A 25,327-nucleotide genomic window follows, 5' to 3' on the forward strand; every position below is an offset into this window, starting at 1 on the left:
TTGTTTAATTAGCATTATATTCATTATAAATATGCAGAATCACAATGTAGAAATAGATTAATAATTATTCATTTTTCACGTCAAAAGTTTTAGCATTAAGAAAGTTTTTTTTTTTTTTCTTATATTCATTATTTTCTTCATAGTGGTTATTTGTCTATCCCATATATTGTTTATCTTTGTGAAGTATCGGTTTCATATTATCTAGTAGAAGCCACATTTCCGCTGTGAGAGCTCTAACACATACACATATATACCTGCACAAGATTAAAGAGTTTTGTTTTCCACAAATATTACAACTCAATAAACTTGAAGTTAACTGCAAATAAACACTAAAATTTTAACATGGAACTGTTCGCAACGAGCTTAATAATATCCCTCTATACACAGGCCTTAGATAGTATCTCTTTATCAGGATTTATCTTGGATTAATGTCAGGAACAACTCCACTAATAAGATCACTGCCAGAAACATCAGACGAGATGAATGGGTGCCTCATATTGGATGAGTAACTTGGTGAAGAAATGCTTCCTGAAGGCATACTTGAAGATTCAAAATCTGGCATCAAACTAGATATATTTTCCAGTTCTCGGACAACCTCCATCATTGCTGGCCTAGCATCTGTCTGGTCTTGACAGCATCTAAGCGCCAGACTCAGAAACTTCTCCACGCACTCAGAAGGGTAAGATCCCATCCGCTCATCAATCACAGAAAATATAGTACCAGCCTGAAATGCCGTATTGACCTAGTACCAAATATACAGTAAACAAAATATCAGCTGATTTCCTGGCTAGCAAGTTACCCTGAAGACAGCATTACAAGCTGAACTCCAAAAGCATCAAGCTGTGCTTTTGCACCAATCTATTTACGACAACAGTAGAGGATGTATACATTATGCTTATAAAATTTGTATAACAATTTATAGCATGCACGCACGCGCACATACACACACATGCACACATACGTGATTCAGTACCAACACACTAATCAAGTGTACAAAGGAATACCTCTCGAACGATATTTTTTCCATGTGAAATTGGATGCATCCCTGTCAGAAGTTCTAGAAAAACAACTCCAAGACTGTAAACATCACTTTTATCAGTCAGCTTGTGGGTTAAGAAGTACTCGGGGTCAAGGTATCCCTGCAAATGACGTCAAAGATGATCAGTTTATAATTTGCAATCCATTTTTCTATAGAAAAATTAGAGCCAAATGGTGAATAAAGTTAGCAGCATATTGTGAGTGCACCAGAAAAACATGTTATATAAATCCCTCCTAAAGGTTTACAGCCTTTGAAAACCTGAAAAATACACTTAGAGTTCTTACACTGGAGTACCAACACCGTAAAAAGCCTAGCGACCTACATAGGCTACATTGGAGATGTTTCAGTCTACTAAATGATGTATCTCTGCAAGAAAGAGGTATGTTTGCATCGAACATTTTAGGCATTGTAGCTACCTTTTATTTCCTCAATTAACCGTTGAAAGCAAAAGCTCATTAAACTTGGTGCATCTCTTGGCTAAATGTGGCTTTACAGATAATTTTATGATCCTGAATCAACTAATCTGTGCAACCAGAAGTTTCAGGTTGACTGCCTAGCAAATTAGACCTGATATGAAAAAATTCCAAACAGAACGAAATTGATTTCACAAAATCACAAATTGTTTAAACAGAATGGAATTGATTTCACATAATCGTAGAAACATACCTAATGTGATCAGCTCTAGCTAATTGTTACATTCTAAATGACAATTAACTTTTGTGGCTAATATCAAAAGTTGATCTATGACTCATTTCTCTATTTAATCTTCTCCTTTACAAATATGTGGTGTGGAAGACACTCTATTGGTATCACTCTGAAAGTCTTTGTCAATACTCGAGTGAATATGAATCTTCTAAACTATGTATCTATTGAATACTTTTACGACCTGTTTAATTGCCAGTAATAAATGGTGGTAATGGCCAAAACTCGTGATAAATTTTGCAAGAAAACTTTTGTCATTGTCCATTGTGATAGAAGCATAGAACCATATTTCAGAATCATGTAATTTTTTAATAATAAATCTTTCAATACCACTGACTACCCCATAATCCCATGAATAAAAAAGTATAGAGTAGTAAAGTATATTTATGAAGAAAACACATTTTGTCAGTCATGTTAGATATGAAAAAGCATTACCATGCACATTTTCATCGGAATTTTTTTTTTTTGCAAACTTACTTGGATTATTTACCATTATGGCATTACCTCTATTTAATAGGCCGTCAATGATTATTTGCCGCAGTATAGCAAAAATTATATAAATCTAGAAATTCTAAACAATGCAAGGAGCATTCAGAGGTCAAGACAAGATGCTACTATGTTGGTAACTTCACATATCGCACATGTTATGCAGTAAAAACATACCGGTGTCCCTTTAACAACTGTAGATACATGAGTTGGGGTAAGTCCTTCAATGTCAGGAACTGGTGCAAGTCGTGATAGTCCAAAATCAGCAACTTTTGCCATGTATTTGGAGTCTAGTAATATGTTGGTGGCCTTTATATCTCGATGAAATATTGGAGGATCAGCTTCAGTATGCAAGTAAAGGACCCCCTTGGCAGAACCTAGTGCAACTCTTAATCTTGAGGCGAAGTTCAGAGGTTGTTGGCACTTAGCTGTTGCAAGCAACAAGCTGATTATCAAGCTCTTAGACACAAAATAAAATATAACATTCATGAGAAGAAATTATCAGTTATGTCATTGTGAAATTATTAAATCCGTGGATCAATTCAGACTTTGACTTCCAACCGGCTTATCTCTTCATTCATTATCAATTCAGATGGAATAATAACAAACACCTTTAGTAAGATATATGAATCAGAGTTAGTATGGCATTCATACCCGAAATATGTTCCCTTAAAGTTCCATTTGGCATAAATTCATAAATCAGCATCTGCATAACAATCACAAGAAAAAGAAAACAATTATAAACCAATAATCCTTTAGCACAGAACCCCAAGTGATAATCAGTAATTTCTGAAAAGAAAACTTGAGGAATACAAATTATTGAATAACTACAATACTAATTGATTGTACATCTACTGAAGAGTATTGGCAGATTAAATTTTCATGGATATAATGAAAAATTAAAGTTTAAAGGCAAGGTGGATACCTGTTCACCTTCTTCATCACAATAGCCAACCAAAGAGACAAGATTCCGGTGATGTAGCCTTGATAGCAACTCTATTTCTGTAAAAAATTCCTTGTCACCCTGTAATGATCCTTCTTGTGCGCGCTTGATAGCCACTACCGATCCATCAGCAAGAATTCCTTTATATACCTTTCCATAGCCTCCTTGCCCCACTTGCTGGGATTCAGAAAAGTTGTTGGTAGCAACTGCCATTTCCTCATAACTGAATCCCTTGACCCCATCAATTTTGATGGGGTTTCTGGACACTGCTGGTGTACAAAGCAGATACAATGTTATTATGGAAAAGAAAAGAATAAAGAAAAAAAGTTTCTTTTTTCTTTCAAGTAAAATTCAATGGTTCAAATTCTTGTTAATTCTCATCCCATTCACTTTTTCATTGTCTTTTCAAATAGTTTCTCTTGCTTATTTCTCTCCCATGATCCAATTATTACAAATTATCTATAATGTGCAAGAAATGTTTGCAGTTGTTTACCTCGGCGACGGCTGTATGGACCTCCATTGGGCCTCCTCCTTAAATATATTTTATAAATAATAAGTGATACAGCTGCTGATAAGGTAATTGCAAAAGCTAATGTCCCAAGTATTATACCAGCAAGTGCTCCGCCGCTTACTCCACCAGATTTTGATGTAGGTATACCAAAATCTGCAGTAGCATATATCATAGAAGTTGATGAATGGTGCCCCAAGTATTATAATCACATACAATAATTTTGGTTGTGATAAAAGATAAAAGATATTTGCCAAATGAGTTCTTTTAGGTCAGATACATAGTGAAACAAGTTTATATTTAGTTCACATTCTGAAAATACCAAAAAGACAATTGATACTGAAACACAGTCAATTGCACCTTAATAAGTTTCTTTGAGATTCTTTCAATGGAGTATTACCAGAATACCAGCATGTATATCTACCTAAGAACATATTTATTCATCGGTTTGGAATAGATAGGATAGAAGCGAACTACGGTAACTATCTCGAACAAATGAAGTGTACAGAGTTGAGTCCAGTGGCTAAAATCACAAAAGCCACTCCATGAAGATAGCTCATATCTCAACTTTAATTCTTTGACAACCCAGAAAAATCAAGCTCAATAAAGTAAAAGGTTTAGAGATTTAGACATGCCTTTCTTGTAAGGATCCAGTAGGATGAAGTCAAGCAATTCATAAGGTCCAAAAGTATCATTATCTGGTACCTGCCATCCAGTAAACATTCTCCAGATACGCCGAACTTCACTACTATTGAAAACATGAGAACTGTTATCAGGAAAAAGCTTCAAGGACATCTTCAGCCGAGGGCCTTCTTGCCAAGTGACAGAATTAATGTCTAGCTGGGAAAGATTTAATCTGAGACCAGATGATAGGTATTCCTCAAATCCATTCTGGTATGGTCCAAAGCGTAAAAATCCAGGACTTTTTAAACGATATTCAATTATCAAAGGTGCAGCACAGACACAGGACTCAGGATGACCAGGTGGATACTCATAAGATGGTGGACATGCTTGACTTGGACAAGAAACAGGAATATTTTTAGGGATTTCGCTTTCAATTCCATCTTGATTTGAACCACAAAAGAGGTTCAAGTTTGCCCTTGAGCACAAAGGATTCCCTTCAAGGCTGAGATTATAATTCAGAAAAGTTAGAATCATGAAAACAAGCTTCTTATATGTTTTCATCACTATAACTTAAAGACAGAATTTATAGTTTAGAAGTTTAGACTTTACTGAAGTGTAACATTTGGCGGAATGTTTGTACTCCCAGAAATGTTTGACAGCATATTATTCTTAAAATCTCTGCAATGTTCAAGACACTGTAAAATTAAATCAAGCACAAAAAAAAAAAAAAAAAAAAAAAGGTAAATGAATTCAGTCATTATAAGCAAATAATAAGAGAACTAGTCAAAGAATGTCATGCCAGGATTGTTAAGGATGTAAATTAAATGCATGTAGAAGCACTATAATTGAAATAGAGGGAGATGTCTGATGTAGGGGAATGGGCTAATGGCTTACAAGATAAGTTTGTGACCGTTGGTTAAAGTTCTATTTTCCCAAATTGTGCCAGGCACGGAACCATTCAGCTGATTATCTGCAAGTGACCTGCAACAGAAGAGTAATTACAGATATCTTCTGATAAAAAACTTTAGCAGAATATAATTTCTTGAATCACAAGTTAATTAGTGACATATTTAAGATTTTAAGAACATGAAGGAAGCAGGTCTTACAGTCTCTCAATAAAAGGCAGCCTCGAAAAGTTGACAGGTATGTTTCCAGTAAGACTGTTGTTTGACAAAATGCTGCCAAAAGCCATAAACATATGTCAAAAATCGATGATAAATTTGTTATGATAAGGATTATACTTCCTTCATGCGGGAAATCATCTAATATATATAACCATAGGGCCTCTGCACATCAAGGGAGCTTACATAGTGGTCATATTATCTGAAAACTTGTTAGATGGTATGGAGCCACTCAACTGATTTGAACTGAGGTCTCTGAAACTCAGAAAACAGGAAACGGGGACATTAGTGCTACACTGACTACTATAAAACAGACTAGGAAAATGAATTCCAGTAACATATTATGCAAGATTAAGGAAGTAATTGAAGTCTGTAGAAGCTGACTTCAATTACGGAGTAATACAACATTACGGAGTATGCAGAACTTGTGGCTTACATATAACTTAGTTGTGGTATTTTGCTCAGGTCGGGAATTTCTCCTTGTAATCCACAGTTCCTCAGACTCCTAACAAACCACCAAAGATGAAAAGTAAAAGAAAAGGCCAACATAAGAAACTTGACATGCTGATTAAAAGTAGATTGGTCCTCCATTTAAGGCTGGACACAAGAATTGACTTGAGGAATCATGGGAAAAGTACAGACTTATAAAATCACAAACTGTTTTATCGTTACTTATTACAGTATATTAGAACTAGTCATCTTCCAGGTATAGTTCCCTTAAAATAGCAAAAAAGGTAGTATAAATTAAAAGGACATTGTGAACTTTGTGAAAACAATAAATTTTTACACCCTCAAGCTTCATGCAGTCAGTACTTTTTATCTAAGAATACCCTTCAGTTGATTATTATCAGTAAATGTACTAATACTTTCTTATACTAAGACAATGAACTTCTTACATTTTCAACAATTTAGACATGTTGCTATAACTTGCTGGAATAGTAGTCCCATCAAAGTGGTTGTTGTCAAGTTGGCTGCAATGTAAGGAAAAGATAAGTATCAAGAGTTGATCATAACAATACATTACAATTATATTTCTTTTTGTAAAAAAAAAAATCCCTGTAAAGGAAAGATATTATGGCTATAAAGAGCACATAGAGTGGCAGTTTTCCTGCTCTGCGCATGCAGCAAAATGACACAGCAAGAATTATATCACCCATGTTATTTTTGCGATATTACACAGTTATAGAGTAAAAAATACATAGATATATGGAGGATCTCCACAATTTAGCAAAAGAACTTGGACTCGTCAAATCAGTAACATGTCTGAATGTCTGATCATTATCATATTGTAGTCTGATCTGCTATGTTTAGAAAGTATGTAGGCCTTGAGAGAGCAGAAGAGGTGTGTGCTTCCTACGTGTAGTTGAAAGAAGGCATACTATTTCCCAAAATATTGTTGCTAAATCTTGTCAATTGATTGATTTCTTGCATTTCTCTGCACCTGTATTACAAGGATTTCATTGATATGTGCAATGTGATTGGGGTTTGCGTTCTTTCTTTTTTTACAAGCTCTCACTGTGCTCATAACTTGTAAACTTTGTTCTTCTAAATAACTTACTTTTGCTTTAGTGCTTATTCATAACATAACTTAGCAAACAATTAAAAATAAGAAAAAGGTACGAGTACAAAAAATAAGGGAAATTTAAAGAAATTCAGTAAACAAAACTTACATGATCAGCAAGTTGGGCAGTTCAGAGAACTCAGGGGGAAGATGGCCTGAAAGATTGTTATTGTCTAGCAGACTGCCACATAATTTGGTCAGCTAAGAAAAAAAGAATGAAATGTTCCGATGCACAGAAAAACTATTATGAAATAAAATATCAAAATTTTGCTTGTAATATAAACAGGGAGAGTTTATCAACTTACAAGTGAACAAGTGCTGGCAGTCTTGATAGTTCATGAGGAATTTGACCACTAATAGAATTGTTATTCATATGGCTGCAAGTAGTATTAGAGCATCCGGTAATTAAAAAAAAGAGGACGTATAAGGAAATACATTAGGTATACATAAACAAACATGGACTTACAAGTGCTTTGTTTTATTCAAGTTTGCAAATGATTTAGGTAGCTCCCCAGATATCTTATTTTGATCAATCTGTATACGATTTAGATTAGGAAGATATCCAAGCTCTTCTGGCAAGGGACCTGTCAGCTGGTTTCCGTTCACAAGCCTAAAACACCCATAAGTGTATGAATATATTACTTTACAACAGAAGGCATTACAGTAGTGTACATAGTAGTAGAGAAGTTTAAATTAAGGCAATAATGGTACATATAGCTGGATAAGTTTCGAAGTGGTACGACTTAGTGAGAAAATATTTAATGAATTTAGTCATTCTTAAATAAAGTAGCTTACAAGAGTTCCAATGTTTTGATATTTCCTATCTCCTTTGGTATGCTCCCACTTATTTTGTTCCACATAAAGTCCCTTAAAAAACCAAAACATATAACAAAATTATTAAACAAAGTAACACTAACAAAATATCCTTGTGGAAAGAAGATAATTGGAGCAGCAAAAAGTTTGGCTCAGAGGCTCACAAAATTTTCAAGTAGGTCAAGTTTCCAAGTTTTGGTGACAATGATCCTGATAAATTCATATTCAAGAGTTCCCTGTAAGGAAAAACAAGAGATGTTACTGACATTATATGATTATACTAACATATATGACAGAATGTCCTACATTGTGGTAATATTGTTTATGTTAATGCCTGTCCAATCTAACTTGTTATTGGTACTGCCTTGTATAAAAGTAATTTGTATAAGCTTAGAAAAAAGACTTACAGTTCCTGTACATGCATATAACCATCATCCAATGTCCTATTGTAGCAAACAATTCCTGTCCAATTAGACGAGCAAGGATCTCCCCGGTCCCAGTTGCTTAAATTCTTCATTGGATCAATCAAATTACTTCTTATTTCTTTCAAAGCGCTAACTGTAGAGAACAAAGCGATTCAAGAAAGTTCAATATGTGTCTTAGTGAGCAACAAGGAAACCATAGTTTAGACAATCTGTTGCATGTTATCAAACCACCTTAAGCTAAATGTTTCCTGAGAGAGGAAAGAGTTTAGGTATAATGAGCCAATAAGCAGTGCAGCTCTCATATAATGAAGAAAAGTACTGCAACTGAAAGTAAGAAACACTGAATTGTACTTCGTAAAATCTAAGTCAAATTATGCAGGACTTCGAAGATACACCACTATTCGAGTCTAATTTGGTTAGAGGAAAGACTAAGACAGCTCATGTTTCGACTTAACTACCTCCCAAATGTGCCAAAAGATGAGATATCTACTCGATTAAAGCTAGCCTTTCTTTCTAAATCCCAACCACAAACACCAAAAAACTGGCTATGATCCAACACATTCTTTCAAAGTAATCAAGTCATAACGTCTCACTAGAACAATATATTCATTAGCTATTCATCAAACAATTTAACATAGAACTATATCTACTGAATTCAGGATCCAATGCCCCCATCAAATTGGAAGCTGTCTCTCTCCCACACAACATATGTACCAACATTATGTAAAAAATTAAGCCAATTTTGTGTGATATCGTCTCACACTAACTTAGCATAAAAAAAATTACCCCCCTCAAAAAGTAACAAGTTCGCTCCTTAAATAGAAACAATTACTCCGGTCTCACAATAAATTATTGTAAACATCCTTTATTATCTTTATTCGTGACTGTTTCATTTATATCTATTTATCCCAACACAAACAAAAAACACAAAACAAAACAAAAAAATTTAAATTATGTCAAAACAAAAATGACAGCAACATATACAGAAAAAGATTGACCTTCAGAAGGATCAGTAATTTGGGCCTGAACTCCAATTGACAGACACAGACAAACTGCCAACAGCAGTAGCAGAATGCTCTTCATCCCCAATTCTTGACATACCCACTTCATATCTTCCCTTCAAAAATCAAACTCAATCTCAAACAATCAATCAGAAACTTAAGCCACCGCCGACGACAGCCCGAACTCAACAGGCTAAGTTTGGAATAATATGTAATAATACAATAATAAACATAGAATTAATGGACTTTAAGATTGTCATACTACATTAAAATGTCCACTTTCCCAACTTCCCAATGAAAGATAATTTGATATTATTTTGGTTGATGTGATGTGATGTAATGACAGTTGAAATATTAAGGAAAAATGTATAGTAATTGACCAAGTCAGTCACCATGTTTATGACCCAATTGTGTTCAATTTCATATGTTTCAACAACTGCCATCATATTGTTGATGTTTATAGTTTATTTGTGTTCTGGGTCAGGGGTGTGTGCTTGACTTTTGGTGCCTGAAATATGACGGCTAACTACTACAGGTGGGCTGACCACCAATATTTAGACTTGGTGAAAGGTAAAATGAATGATTAATGATCTAGTAAAGTTCACCCATTCACAAGTAATTGACTTAGATTGATCACGGATTCACAGGACTAGGGTTAGAGCCATAGAGGTCGTTGCGACCCGAGTTGAGCCGAGTTTTGATGTGGGATGGTTGGGTTTAGCTTTATTTTACTGATTTTGGCTTTGGGAGTTTGGGTTGAGTTGGAGTAGAATTACATAGTCCAGCAAGTCCAGTTTGTATAACCTCATTCGAAATAATTAAAATCACCCGATCCAATATTAATTCAACTGATTTTTAATCTGATATAGTTTAGTAAGATGAATTGTCTTATCATATAATTTTAGTCATTTCTATTTCATTTCTCTTCTAAACAAGTTATTTTAGTACCACAAATTAATTGATGGCCATTTTATCATATAATTTTCTTCAAAGAGTTAATGACCCTCCATGTGCCATGGTGGCATAATTCATTCTAATGGTATCCAGCGTATGCTCAATGTAAGGGGATCAAGGGTTGGTGTAGAGAGATATTTGAAGGTATAATTTAATGTTAAATTAACACTACTATTAGAAATGACAAATTGTTAAACCGGGTCAAATACCCCCTCCATATCGATCAGTACCCACCACCCATGACAAGTACATATTTAATACTCATATTCTGTCAAGAAATAATTTTCCGTAGTTTTCATTAGAGTATAGCAAGCGTATATATACAACCTAGCAATTATATCAGGGCTCATGAGATAGGCCCGATAACAATACACTATACACAATGGCGGATCTTGGGCCAAAAAGTTTGGGGGGCCAAGGTTTGATCCTCCAACCTTTTGCTAAAAAATAACAATACTTAACCACTATGTTATAACTTTTTAAGTGTAATTATTAGACATTGTATTACTTAAAACCAATAGCTTAGAAAAATTAAGGGGACCGGACCACGACCCGTCTCAACAAAGGTCCGCCCCTGACTATACACAATAATAGGCCCTAACACCCCCCCCCCCCTCAAGTTGGAGCATGCAAATCACAAATGCCTAACTTGCCAAGTAAATACATGAATGGACTTTTACTCAAAGCCTTGGTGAATATATCCGCTAATTGGTCCGTTGTCTTCGCATAAGACGGACTAATGATACCATCCTGAATCACATCACGAAGATAATAACAATCCACCTCAATGTGCTTGGTACGCTCATGGTAAACCGGATTCTGCGCAATATACAAAGCAGATTGATTATCATAAAACAAACTCATAGCACGGGGATGCGAGACACCCAAACTTAGAAGATGAGCCTTTAACCATTTCAACTCATCAGTGGTTTTAGACACTGAGCAGAATTCAGCCTCTGAAGAAGACTTGGCCACAGTGTCCAGTTTCTTAGTCTTCCAAGATATAGGAGAAGCACCAAGAAACACCAACCAGCAAGAGATAGAACGTCGCGACAAGGGACAACCTGCCCAATCTAAATCACACCAACCTGTAATATGTAAATCACAATTTGAACTCAAAAGGATTCCCTGACCCGGACATCCTTTCAAGTACCGCACTATACGAAGAGCAGCTTCCCAATGGTCCTGTCGCGGGTGTTCGTTGCATAAATTGAGACAAAATATGCACCGCGTATGCCAAATCCGGTCTAGTAAAAGACAAATAAATCAGACGACCCACAAGTCGTCGATACTGCTCTGGATCAGAAAGAAAAGAGGACTCTGATTTTGCCAGAGTATGATTCTGCTCAATAGGAGTAGCTGCCGGACGAGCACCTAGCAAACCAGACTCTGCAATAATGTCAAGTGTATATTTCCGTTGACATAAAAGTATGCCTTCTGGACTACGAGCAACCTCAACACCAAGAAAATACTTCAAAACACCCAAATCTTTCATATGAAAACAATCACTCAAGTATGACTTGAATTGTGAAATCGCAGAAAAATCATTACCAGAAATTATCAAGTCATCAACATACACCAGAACACTAAGCTGAATATACCCAGATTGCAGAGTAAAAAGAGAATAGTCAGAGTACGATTGCACAAATCCGTACCTTTTCAGAGAGGAGGCCAATTTAGAATACCAACAACGAGGTGCTTGTCGAAGACCATACAACGACTTCAGAAGACGACACACCATACCAGGTTGAGAGCCATGAAACCTAGGGGGAAGCTTCATATAAACTTCCTCTTCAAGTTTATCATGAAGAAATGCATTGTGGACATCCATCTGATGCAATTCCCAATTCTTTGCAGCAGCGACATCAATAAAAGCACGAACAGTGACCATTTTAGCAACGGGAGCAAAAGTCTCATTGTAATTAATACCGTTAACCTGATGATTACCAAATATAACAAGACGAGCCTTCAATCTCTCGAGTGTGCCATCAGAATTAAGTTTGACCTTGTAAACCCATCGACACCCAAGAGCTTTCTTTCCCGGAGGCAATTTTTCCATTACCCATGTGCCATTTTTTTTCTAATGCATCAATTTCTTTTTGCATAGCTTCTTTCCACCCCTCATCTTGCAGTGCCTCCTTGAAATTACGAGGCTCAATCATCGTGTCAACAACTGCAATAAAAACACGGTGTCGCACAGAAAATTTATCACAATTCACAAAATGTGCTAAGAGGTAAGGAATACCTGAGGAGCATAGAGTAGACGATGAACATTGCGAGATAGAGGGACTAGGTAGAGATATAGTGTGTGCGACATAATCCCGGTGCCACCCCGGGGGTTGCCTTGGACGTTGACTGTGGTCCAATAAAATAGAAGAAGAATCAGAAGAAATCGGAGCAGCAACCTCACTGCTGTCCGGAACAGTAGCAGCAGCAGATGACGCTGCAAAGGTGCTGCTGGTAGCACTAGAGCTGCTGTCCAGGCTGGTACGAGCAGTGTTGGCAGCAGGGGTGTGGGCAGAGTCTGTTGCCACAGGGATGCCGTGGCTGGGAGTAGTGGTGTGGGTGGGTGGGTGGTGCTGTCACAGGAGTGTTGCGAACAGGGTTGACATGGGTGTCATTGACAGGGTAAAGTCGTATCCCCTCATAAAAAATAATTCCTAAATCCTCTAACTAAAGTAGATAGGGAAGTAGGGTCGATCTCCACAGGGAAACAAGTCTTTTTACTCCTAATTAATTATTATAATCTAAATTATCTAAGTAACCAATATTTATATTTGAGTATGAGACTAAACTACAAAGAATAGGAATAGGGAGAAAACAATATATAAAAGGATCTAGGGCATAGGTTCACCAATAAATAATACTCCAGGGTAAAACATAGTAATCAATCATTGACATTGCATAAATAACATGATTAACAGGCTCTTGCAATTCATTAATCAACATAGATCTAACAGGCTCTCGCAATTTACTAGATCTAAGTTCTTATTGAAAACAGCCATTAATATCAAATTAACATCTGCTCGATTCATCAATTTAATATTGCTATACTTTTACAAGCCGCAATTGTAAAACATTAAAACAATTCAATAGGAAATTATCATGCAATATCAATAATCAATAATAGTCAATCATCAATGCATCGATTAACCAGATTGTAAAGGGCTTTCGCTACGTATTACAATCACAGAATTAATCTACCGGTATTAAATCTCATCTCTCGAATCTCGACTTAACCATTTATAAATTAATCTGCCTATTGAACTAGACCTAAACATTAATTCTCATCTCTCGATCAATATTAATCAATATTGTCAAACTCATGCATAAAAGATAGGCCTAATCTAGTCACAGAGCATTAAATCAATCAATAGGAAATTAATCTAGCATTGATAATCAACAACAATAATTTACCCCTTCATATTATTTATTAGATCCCCATAAACCCTAGAAATAAAACTACTCACACATGGTAAAATCTAAACTAATCAAAGTAATAAAATAAACAACTAAGTTTAAGGGAAGAAGAATCGTTACCAAAATAAATCTGGAATTAAGAGAAGAATTAAGAACAAAGGTTTTAAGAGAAAAGAAATCTAAGAGAATAATTAAGAGAGTAAAGAAAAGTGAAGAGAGAAGAAGAAGAGATCCTAAAATCGTATTACGGAGGAATATTTATACTCCGTACAAAATCCTAAACTAAAACAAATTAAAACGACGTTAATCGTCTCCTAAGAAATACACGCGCCCGATCGGGCGAGGCACCGCCCGATCGGGCGCGCCTTTTTTATTCATACTACTAATCTCGCGCCAATATTTGGACTTCGATTGGGCTCCAATTCTTCGGGCCAACCTAGGTTTCCTCTTTGGGTCTTGAATACTCGGTCCAAATGCTCCGATATCACCTATACCGAGCCCTTATTCATCGGTTCGATGGCTCTAACCGGCCCTGGGCTATAAACTCTGGTCGTGCTTCTCCAATGCTCGTGATTGCTCCAAAATATCTCGGGAAAATACTCCAAAAGTGTAAATCCCTGCAAAAGTCAACCAAATCTACGAAAACACTAGAAAACACCAATTAGTAATAAAAGTGGCTCTAAAGAGCCAAAAACACTACTAATTATAACCAAGGGACGGGGGTGAAATAATATATAAAATAGACACATCAAACTCCCCCAAGCCAAACCTTTGCTTGTCCCTAAGCAAAGATCACATCAATGAATCAATAAATATGCTTCACCCCTAAAGTAAAAATCAAGCACAAACGATCCAGGGTAAATCAAATAAACATGCTTCAAAGTCAACCAATCAAATCCATCTAATTACCAATCTTCCCTAACAATTGTCAAACACAGCAAACCACAAGAGCATATAGAACTCAAGACTAGTGCTCACGCACTCAACTCTCATTTTTGTGGCGAGTAAAAGATGTACTCGATCGTTCTCCATCCAACCCCTTATGTGAACAATGCCCTCCCAACTCACACTCTCGTGTGTATAAAACAATGAACGCTCAATCCTACTAGTCGACTCGAAATATGTCAAATCATAACTTGCATTGATAAACAACACTTTCACATTCATACAACTCTATGCACAAAGGTCAGAAGGTCTTTAAATCTTTTAATGTAAGGCTAGGGTAACGGGTAGGATAAATTTGGGAATAAGTGAGAGAAAAGCTATGCTTAAAGGAGCCATATCCTAATAAAACCCATGATCAAAATAAATAGTGATCATACATCTCCAACAACATAACCAACTCTAACATCAACCAAATAAACTCCAATCATAATAAACAATCCCAACACTTACAATTTCACTCATAAAAATATAATAATGAAGAATTAGAGTGAAATAACAAACTTACTTTCAAACTTGAATTTTTTTTCCATTGAGGCTCAATTTTTTTCTTTTGATCAACCCCCAACTAGAACATTTGAACATTTTTTCCTTTTCGAAGTTCACTTATTTTTCACAATTTTTTTTCTTTGAACTTCTTTTTTTTCATAATATCATGCTTTATTTTTTTTTCAAGAAAATATAACTCTCAAACTCATCAAAAATAAACATGAATAACAACAAAACAACTTCTCAAATCCCACCCAAATTGTGCAAATAATAAGCACACTACAAACTCCCTCGCCTCACTCACTAATAGCTCCCCCAAGCCAAGCTTGGGACTAGTAACCAATGGGGAAAAATAGGCTTGTAATGCGGCTAATAAACAACAAAAGGTCAAGGCAACAACATGGGTAGCAAGAAGGGAACAAATGTATCTACAATATCTGGAGGCTACCTAAAAGAACAAATGCCTTCGTCCTCCACAATGTGCATAATAATGAATCATATAAACATTACTTATAGTTGCAAACCAATACTCAAATTCATTGACATACCAGGAACTTGGAACTATCACACATTTCCTAACTAAATCAACTAGTCAAGCACTATATTCACAAGTAGTTGGACAACATTGACGCATGTTAAGGTTTCGAGGCAATCAAACATCAAATCATGATCAACTAATCCACAATGCCTATCATCAAATACCAAGAATCAAAACAATCTTTCAAGTAAGGGGAATAGGGAAGCATAATTTATAATTCATTGGAACGTATTTTTGGATTTTTTTATTTTTCAATTTTTATTTTTTGTATTTTTATATATAAGAAAGCAATAAAACTAACCTAGAAAACACACCAAAAATAAAAGAAAAGAGAAAGAAAAATACCAAACCAAAATCTCCCCCAAGACAGAATCAGACAATGTCCTCATTGGCTCGGAAACTAGCCCAACATAGCTAGTCCTCATCATCCTCGTCCATCGAGCCGAAACCCGCACCTCCACTGCCACCTGCACCACCTGCACCAGAAGAGCTACCACCAAAATAATCAGCGTAAAAACTCCCCCCCCCCCCCCCGCCGGTCCCCGAAAGGGATGTCCTGCCCGTACCCGAAGAAAGAAGAATAGTCAGTGTAAATACCACGGGCAGTGGGATCCCTATCGTATCCCTGGGGTGGAGGCTGAAACCAGTCAAGGTGAATAGCGTCGTCGGGAATGTTGCCTCGACGAGCATAATCATCGTACATAGGGTAGAGAGCTCTACCCTGGTTCCTCTCTAGGTACCCTAACCTCTGGTCTAAGGAGCCTACCATCCTCCTAAGGTCAGTATGTGAATGTTCGATACGTCCTAGGGTCTGACCTATACTCTGAAGATCCCAAACTGGGTCAGAGTCAACATGAGGGACGGAATGGGACATACGAGGTGGAGAGAAAGCCACCTCGGGCTGAAGCTGTGGTGGTGGAACTGGTGGTGCCTACCCCCTAACGTTGGCAACTAAAGCAGCATAAGTGTAAGAAAGTTTCCCTGGGGGAAAGGCGGTCAAGTCTGGACTGGGTAGGGGAAAAATGGGCAAAGGTTGCTCGTTCCCAGTCCAAATACACCAAAAGGGTGTCTGCTCGCTATCCGGTCTTACCCACCCCACATCCTCAAAATACCTAGCAGTCATGTAGGTATCTGGTCCACAGTTGGTCAGCTGGTGGGGTCCGTCTACTACAAAACTGGCCTTTTTCACCGCTATTCGAGTGATAAGGCCACCTGAACAGATAGGGGACTTGGAAGTGGTGCTGGCTGTGGCATGCCTACTCAAATGGTGAACTATAAACCTACCTATGTTCAATTTCCCAAACCCGTACACATAATGCCCTATGACAGCTAGTTCGTTAGTTTGAGCGTTATGAGACTCGGCCCTACCTAAAAAACACAAACCCGCAAATCTTTGCCAGATTTTTGGGACAGGGTGGTGAATAGGTTTGGTACTAGTATGTTGGGGGTCGGGGGCAGGTAAACCAGTCAAAGCATAATATAAGTCACCCATTTTATAGTCTGCATGCCACTGGTGAGATAATTCAGAATTTAATTCAAAAATTTTACAGAATTCTACAAAAGTTAAACTAATATTTCTATTATTTAACCTGAAAAATAAATTAGGCCCATTCCTACTACTAACAACATGAAAAGTGGACAGGAATTCACAAGTAAGTTCTCGGTATGTAGGATAATGCATGTCAACAAATTTTTTCATGCCAATATCATTCAAAAATCGTTTAACAAAATCATACAAACCAAATGATTCTAAGGTAGGGCGGTGTAACCACCGAGAAGGAATTACCTCACGACCAAACAAATGCTCTAGCCGTTCCTTTTGTTCCCGGCTCACAATCCAGATCGTCGGCCAATACGGGAGTTGCAAGTCCGGGTCGTATTCCTCCCTCGAACTGGAGCTCCTACCAAAAATGGACCTAGCCCTCTTTGATGCCATGTTCAAGAAATGGGTTTAAAAATTTATTGAATTAAAACTGAAAATTCTTTATATGAAAGTGAAGAGGGTGGAAAGAGGATCACAAATATGTAAAGAGTTTTGAATTTGGGTTGGTAATGGAGGAGAAATCTTAGAGAGATGTTAGAGAAAATTTGAGTTTTAGAGAGATGAAGTAATGGAGGAAAGAAGAAATGGAGAAAGAAAGAAGAAAAGGGAGAAGAAAATGACGCGGAACCACTCGCGCCCGGTCGGGCGATCTGCAAAAATTAGAAGTTGTTCCTCGCGCCCGGTCGGGCGACCTTCGCCCGGTCGGGCGATCTGATTCGCTCTGATTACATAACCTCTAACGCCCGGTCGGGCGCCACTCGCCCGGTCGGGCGCCACTCGCCCGGTCGGGCGATCTAATGACTTCAATCCTTCTTGTTCTCGCGCCCGGTCGGGCGCCGGTCGCCCGATCGGGCGCCGGTCGCCCGATCGGGCCAAATTTAGGCCAAAATTTTCGCTTTTTTCGCGCCCGGCCGGGCGGTGCTTGCCCGATCGGGCGGACAAATTAGTCCTTATACGACGAATTTCGCGCCCGGTCGGCGCCACTCGCCCGGTCGGGCGAAATTACTTATTTTCAGACCCTTGCTCTCGCGCTCGATCGAGCGAGCTTCGCCCGATCGGCCCCGAGACTAAATCGGCGAAATATTAATTTTCGTCTTTTCTCCAAAATTTGGCTAACTCTTTTCCTTCAAACCTGTACAAACACTCATATAACTCGTTAAATTCCCTCATCTCTCCTCTCATAAGAAAAAGAAAAGAAAAACTAGTCTAAAAGGCATTAAAAATACGGGTTGCCTCCCGCAAAGCGCTGGTTTATCTAGGTCCCGCACGACCTTCTTACCAAGTACAATTTTTAGGACCCTTGGCCTAACGCTTGATCGGGTGGTTTCTCACCCGGTCTAGCGATGTTTAGGTTGCGATGCGGCTTCCTGACATAACCTGTGGGACGCCAAATCGCCTTATCTGGTGGATCCTCCTTGACTTGGACTGGGGGATCTTCAATGCTACGCACTGAAAACCCTTCTTCGATCGAATGTTGCTTCAAATTGTCATTGCGTTCAACACTTGCAACTCGATCTGGCGGAACACTTACCGTAGGCTCGATTCGCACAACTTGCTTGACCGGTTCCACTTGTTCATCCTCGAAACCAGGACCAACATTTTAGAGTGCCCTTTCTATTGCATCGACTTCCTTCTGCCATTTGTCTATCTCATCTAAAAAGGATGCAACACAAGATACCGCCTCCAAGGGATCTTTTTCAAGAGCTTGGGGCTTGTTAGGATAATTTACAACCACATTAACACTGAAACATTTCTCCTCAGTCATGGAGCTTTTAGGGGCATTATTCAGATTAAAAACAACTTTATCATCCCCTACTGATAGTGTTAACTTACCACTTCGTACATCTATGACTGCTCCTGCAGTGTTAAGGAATGGTCTACCCAAAATAATTGGGGTTTGCATATCCTCAGCCATATCAAGAACAACAAAATCTACAGGTATATAAAATTTACCTACTCTAACGGGGACATCCTCTAAAACACCTAAGGGGTATTTGAAAGAACGGTCGGCCATTTGTAGAGTTATATTGGTAGCTTTTAATTTACCCATATTAAACTTAGAACACACAGATAATGGCATGACGCTAACACTAGCACCCAAATCACATAATGCATTATCAATCAAGAGATTTCCAATATGACAAGGGATAGAAAAACTACCTGGATCTTTTAATTTAGGTGGAGACTTATTTTGAAGTACGACACTACACTTTGCAGTAAAAGCTACTGTCTCTACCTCACTAATAGACCTTTTTCTCGTCAAAATTTCTTTCATAAATTTTGCATATGAGGGTATTTGTGTGATCAATTCAGTAAAGGGAATTGTTACCTTCAAATCTTTAACCACCTCCAGGAACTTACTAAACTGCTTATCCCAATTTGTCTTCAATTGACGATTGGGGAAAAGAAGTTTGATGATTGGCTTTGGAGCATTCTTATTCTTGTCTGGAGTAGCCACCTTCTCTGGAGTTGTATCCTGCAATGTAGAATTAGATATGTTAGTATTATCCTTTAGCCCTGTAGGGCTATCAACTACATTGTTTGGTTTAATGGAATCAAGATTAGCATTATTTAATAAAACAGGTTCATTGACTCTGGGCATAGAGGGCCCTTCATAGTTTGAACCACTCCTTAGAGTAATTGCAAATGCTTGATCCGTAGGCCTAGTGGGCTGTGCCGACAAGGCTCCCTGTTGGCAGGCTTGTAGAGTAGCGGAGAGTTGCGCAATTTGATTATCCATAATTTTATTATGCGCTATAATTTGATCAATTGTCGCATCTCTGCTCTCCATGTGCTTTTGCATATTAGCCAACATTGCTCTAATTTCCACCAGAGAAGGGTCAGAAGATGGGGAGGGTTGCTGTGGCTGGTTCTTCTGGCTAGCATTGGGATGATAATATTTTTGTTGTTGTTGCTGTGGCGCCTGTGGTTCTTGTGGTGGTGGATTTTGAACATTAGTGCTCCGGTAAGAAAGGTATGGATGATTCCGATACCCAGGATTGTAAGTGTTGGAGTATGGGTTATTCTGCCTGTAAGCTTGGAAGGCATTAACTTGCTCCACGGAACTCCTGCAATCCTGCTCCCAATGACCTACAATACCACAATAATCACAGAAAGCCTCATTAGAATTATTATTAAACGCAGAAACATTGGCTACATTAGCAGTGCTCATATTATCTAATTTTTGGCAAATAGAGGTTAGTTGAGCTTGCAAAAAGGATACAGAGTCGACACTATGCTTTCCCTTGTTAGCAAATCCTCTGGGATTCCCATATTGGGAATTGTGTATCGCCAAATCTTCAATAACCTAACCTGCATCATCAACATTAAGATTCATAAATCTCCCACTAGTTGCAGAGTCTAAAATTATTCTAGAGGAATTTCCAATGCCGTTATAAAAGGCTTGGATTAACTGCCATTGCGCTAAATTATGGTGAGGGCATTCTCTTTGTAAGTCCTTGAACCTCTCCCAAGCCTCATATAAAGACTCATCGGCTTCTTGGGCAAAGTTCTGAATCGCACTCCGTAGTACTGTTGTTCTCTCTGCAGGATAATACTTGTTATAGAAATTCTAAACAAGAGTTTCCCAGTCAGTTATACCAAGTGTAGTTCTATTTAATCCATTAAACCACAATTTAGCTTTTCTAGTTAAAGAGAAGGGAAAGAGAATCTCCCTGATTTGGTCTTGAGTGACCCCAGCTTGCCTAATGGTGTTGCAATATTGACAATAGTCGGCAATGTGAAGATTCGGGTCTTTACCCTTGGCTCCACTGAATTGCTTCCTCTCTATCATCGTTATAAATTGAGGTTTGATTTCGAATTGAACCCCATCAAGAGCCGGAGTAGGGGTGAGATGTGGAAAATCCGTAAGCTTTGGTTGTGAATAATCACTAAGCTTCTTTGGAGCCGTCATCTCTGATTCTGCTTCTGATGATGCCTCTAAATCGCTGGAATCAATTGGAGGATCGCGGTGATTATTGTTATTATCATCAGAATCCGCCAGGATTTGCTTGTAGAAATTTTTCTGTCTATGGAAGGAACGTTCGATCTCAGGCTCGAATGGGATATAACCTGATCTGGAACACCTGGGAATAAACAAAAACTAGAAGCAAATGTGAGATTTGTCTCAGAGAACTATCGCTCTCTGAGACAAAAAGGGAAATAATCTAGACTACAAAAACAATCAGAAATAAAAATAAAACCGTTTCCCCGGCAACGGCGCTAAATTTTGACAGGGTAAATTCGTATCCCTTAATCAAAAATAATTCCTAAATCCTCTAACTAAAGTAGATAGGGAAGTAGGATCGATCTCCACAGGGAAACAAGTCTTTTTACTCCTAATTAATTATTATAATCTAAATTATCTAAGTAACCAATATTTATATTTGAGTATGAGACTAAACTACAAAGAATAGGAATAGGGAGAAAACAATATATAAAAGGATCTAGGGCATAGGTTCACCAATAAATAATACTCCAGGGTAAAACATAGTAATCAATCATTGACATTGCATAAATAACATGATTAACAGGCTCTCGCAATTCATTAATCAACATAGATCTAACAGGCTCTCGCAATTTACTAGATCTAAGTTCTTATTGAAAATAGCCTTTAATATCAAATTAACATCTGCTCGATTCATCAATTTAATATTGCTATACTTTTACAAGCCGCAATTGTAAAACATTAAAACAATTCAATAGGAAATTATCATGCAATATCAATAATCAATAATAGTTAATCATCAATGCATCGATTAACCAGATTGTAAAGGGCTTTCGCTACGTATTACAATCACAGAATTAATCTACCGATATTAAATCTCATCTCTCGAATCTCGACTTAACCATTTATAAATTAATCTGCCTATTGAAACTAGACCTAAACATTAATTCTCATCTCTCGAATCTTGAATCAATATTGTCAAACTCATGCATAAGATAGGCCTAATCTAGTCACAGAGCATTAAATCAATCAACATGAAATTAATCTAGCATTGATAATCAACAACAATAATTTACCCCTTCATATTATTTATTAGATCCCCATAAACCCTAGAAATAAAACTACTCACACATGGTAAAATCTAAACTAATCAAAGTAATAAAATAAATCATGATGAAAAGAATAAAATAAACAACTAAGATTAAGGGAAGAAGAATCGTTACCAAAATAAATCTGGAATTAAGAGAAGAATTAAGAACAAAGGTTTTAAGAGAAAAGAAATCTAAGAGAATAATTAAGAGAGTAAAGAAAAGTGAAGAGAGAAGAAGAGATCCTAAAATCATATTACGGAGGAGTATTTATACTCCGTACAAAATCCTAAACTAAAACAAATTAAAACGACGTTAATCGTCTCCTAAGAAATACACGCGCCCGATCGGGCGAGGCACCGCCCGATCGGGCGCGCCTTTTCGCTTCATACTACTGATCTCGCGCCAAGCCGGGCGCGTCACCGGGCGCCAGCCTTAGCTTCTCCCGCCCAGCCGGGCGCGCCTCCGGGCGCCAGCCTCTTTGGCCGGCGGCTCATTTGGGCCAATATTTGGACTTCGATTGGGCTCCAATTCTTCGGGCCAACCTGGGTTTCCACTTTGGGTCTTGAATACTCGGTCCAAATGCCTCGGTAACACCTATACCGAGCCCTTAATCACCGGTTCGATGGCTCTAACCGGCCCTGGGCTATAAACTCTGGTCGTGCTTTTCCAATGCTCGTGATTGCTCCAAAATATCTCGGGAAAATACTCCAAAAGTGTAAATCCCTGCAAAAGTCAACCAAATCTACGAAAACACTAGAAAACACTAATTAGTAATAAAAGTGGCTCTAAAGAGCCAAAAACACTACTAATTATAACCAAGGGACGGGGGTGAAATAATATATAAAATAGACACATCAGTCATGTACAATGGCCTCCTCACCCACCTCTAAAACATACTCTAAATCATCCATAAAATCACTATCAACCCCAACAACCTCGGGTGACCCCCCCTCAACGCTCATACTCATTCCCTCATGAGAAATAAACGGAAAATCGCTCTCATGAAATTTTACATCACGAGATACAAAAATGTCACCGGTTTCTAAGTCATAGCATTTCCAACCTTTCTTCCCATGAGGGTACCCGACAAACACACATTTCCTACTCCGGGGGGAAAATTTGTCACCCTTGGCTTTTTTAATGTGAGCAAAACATAAACACCCAAAAACACGCAATTCATCAAAGTTTGGTTGTTTATCAAATAGAATTTCATATGGAGTTTTGTTGGCTAACAAAGAAGAGGGTGTACGATTAATGAGATAAACCGCTCCAAGGACACACTCACCCCAAAAAGTAATTGGCAAATTGCCTTAAAACATCAAAGCACGACTCACATTCAATATATGTTGGTGTTTACGCTCTACCCGACCAATTTGTTGAGGTGTGCCAACACAAGAGGTTTGGAAAAGAATGTCACTTTCAGTAAAATATGGAATCATGGGTTTGAATTCTGTGCCATTGTCACTCCGCACACATTTGACATCAAATTGACATTTAACCATAACAAAGAAAGAGAAAAAAGAAGAATAAACTTCATTTTTGTCATTCAATAAATAAACCCAAACACCACGTGAAAAATCATCAACAATTGTCAAAAAATATTTAGCACCACAAGTAGAAGCAGTCTTATACGGTCCCCACAAATCACAATATATCATTTCAAGAATACAACTAGCACGACTATCACTATTAGGAAAACTGTCTCGGGTTTGTTTAGCTAGAGGACAAATTTTACAAGCTTTATGCAAACACTTAGTACTAGTACTACCTCGAATAGCAGGAAGCAATTTGACAATTTTCTCCGACGGATGCCCCAAACGACGATGCTACAACTCAAATGTAGAAATCTCCGGTCCCGTGAGAGCACACACTTTTGGGAGACGCCGGAAATAATATAGTCCATCTATTCGTTCACCGCTTCCAAGTAAGCTCCCCGAGGTTTGATCCTGTATAGCACAAAGAGAATTAGTGAATCGGACAAAGCAATTAGAATCATCAATCAACTTAGACACCGAAATCAAATTGCAATTTAGTTTAGGAACAAATAGGACGTGTTTAAGGATAATTCCATCCGCCAAGAAAACACGACCCTCCTTTGTGGCAAAGGCTTGAGCACCATCGGAAAGACCAACGGGGCATGGTAAAATTGATTGAGTTTCAAATACAAAAGACTCGTCACTCGTTACATGATGTGAGGCACCCATGTCTATTATCCAAGATGAAGAAAATTAATCACCGATCCTCGTGTTAGACGAGCAATGGACAGCAGCAGCAAGGGTCGAAGCAGTAGTAGGCGCAGTGGCGATGGTAGTGGCCATTGTGGTAGCAGCGGCCGCAGGTAAGGGTCGCGGGATATTCCCGCGGCCAGGCAGAAACTGTTGGGTTGTAGTAGCACCCGCGGGACAGGACCGCAGGGTATTCCCGCGGCTTGGCAAAGGGTGCGGTAGTAGAGTAACGATAGAAGATGTGGCAGCAGTACAGAATGGTTCAGCAGCTATACAGAGAGGTTCAGCCGGATAAGTGACATTAGCCGAAGAAGAAGAACGCCCCTTATGACCATATTTATCCAGCCACCAATCGGGAAGGCCGTGGACAAGAAAACAACCATTAAAATCATGTCCCGATCGATTGCAATGGGTACAATATAATTGGGACTTAGCATGACGTTTCAATTCATTAGATAAGAGAGAAGAAGATAATTCACCATTCACCATTGTTGAGAGATCGAATTGTAGAGTAGAATTAAGAGAAAAAATTCAGCAATTTAGGGTCGAAAGTTCAGCAATTTAGGGTCGAAAATTCAGAGAAAAAAAATTCAGAAATTTAACAATCTAAAGTAGTAATTCAGCAATTCGGTAATGTAGAGTAGCAATTTAGAGTAGAAATTCAGAGTAAAACGTCAGAAATTAAGAGTAGGAGTTTAGAGGTTTTTAGTGTTTAGAGTATATTGGCTCCGATACCATGTCAACAAATAATTTTCCGTAGTTTTCATTAGAGTATAGCAAGCGTATATATACAACCTAGCAAATAGATTAGGGCTCATGAGATAGGCCCGATAACAATACACTATACACAATAATAGGCCCTAACATATTCGCTTAAGTGAGTATAAATCTAAATCCATACTCGTTCCACCATCTAAGCAGATATCCCCCGCCTTTTTTTAATCCTTGTCTGATAC

The 25,327-nt window shown here is 38.0% G+C and overlaps 1 protein-coding gene across 2 annotated transcripts; it reads right to left on the reverse strand.

Annotated features, from left to right (window-relative positions):
• Nucleotides 1–227: 227 nt before the first annotated feature.
• On the reverse strand, nt 228–9,642 carry LOC110734038 (probable LRR receptor-like serine/threonine-protein kinase At1g06840). 2 transcript variants are annotated; one of them, XM_021914098.1, is made up of 20 exons: nt 9,221–9,642; nt 8,205–8,355; nt 7,962–8,033; nt 7,780–7,851; nt 7,451–7,594; nt 7,290–7,361; nt 7,094–7,165; nt 6,320–6,394; nt 5,860–5,928; nt 5,610–5,678; nt 5,409–5,480; nt 5,197–5,283; nt 4,912–4,980; nt 4,314–4,804; nt 3,664–3,834; nt 3,153–3,436; nt 2,882–2,933; nt 2,405–2,655; nt 1,005–1,139; nt 228–742 (listed from the first exon to the last, which is right to left on the reverse strand). In XM_021914098.1, the coding sequence occupies exons 1-20, from the start codon at nt 9,330–9,332 to the stop codon at nt 416–418; spliced, it is 2,847 nt and encodes a 948-aa protein (XP_021769790.1). In that variant the 5' UTR covers nt 9,333–9,642; the 3' UTR covers nt 228–415. The 2 variants fall into 2 exon arrangements, with proteins under 2 accessions (XP_021769790.1, XP_021769789.1); XM_021914097.1 differs by having other exon boundaries at nt 3,153–3,439.
• Between the last annotated feature and the right edge of the window lie 15,685 nt (nt 9,643–25,327).

The sequence above is a fragment of the Chenopodium quinoa genome, unplaced genomic scaffold, assembly GCF_001683475.1.
Source record: "Chenopodium quinoa cultivar QQ74 unplaced genomic scaffold, ASM168347v1, whole genome shotgun sequence".
In the NCBI taxonomy this organism is placed as follows: domain Eukaryota; kingdom Viridiplantae; phylum Streptophyta; class Magnoliopsida; order Caryophyllales; family Amaranthaceae; genus Chenopodium; species Chenopodium quinoa.

What these genes read in the sequence shown, in the direction of transcription:
- LOC110734038 (XM_021914097.1), bottom strand. Translation starts at nt 9,332, where the DNA reads ATGAAGTGGGTATGTCAAGAATTGGGGATGAAGAGCATTCTGCTACTG. An exon ending in TATATGCATGTACAGGAACT is followed by an intron (nt 8,034 to 8,204) that starts GTAAGTCTTTTT and finishes TTTTCCTTACAG; the next exon opens with GGAACTCTTGAATATGAATT. An exon ending in ACTGGATCCTTACAAGAAAG is followed by an intron (nt 3,835 to 4,313) that starts GCATGTCTAAAT and finishes ATGCTACTGCAG; the next exon opens with ATTTTGGTATACCTACATCA.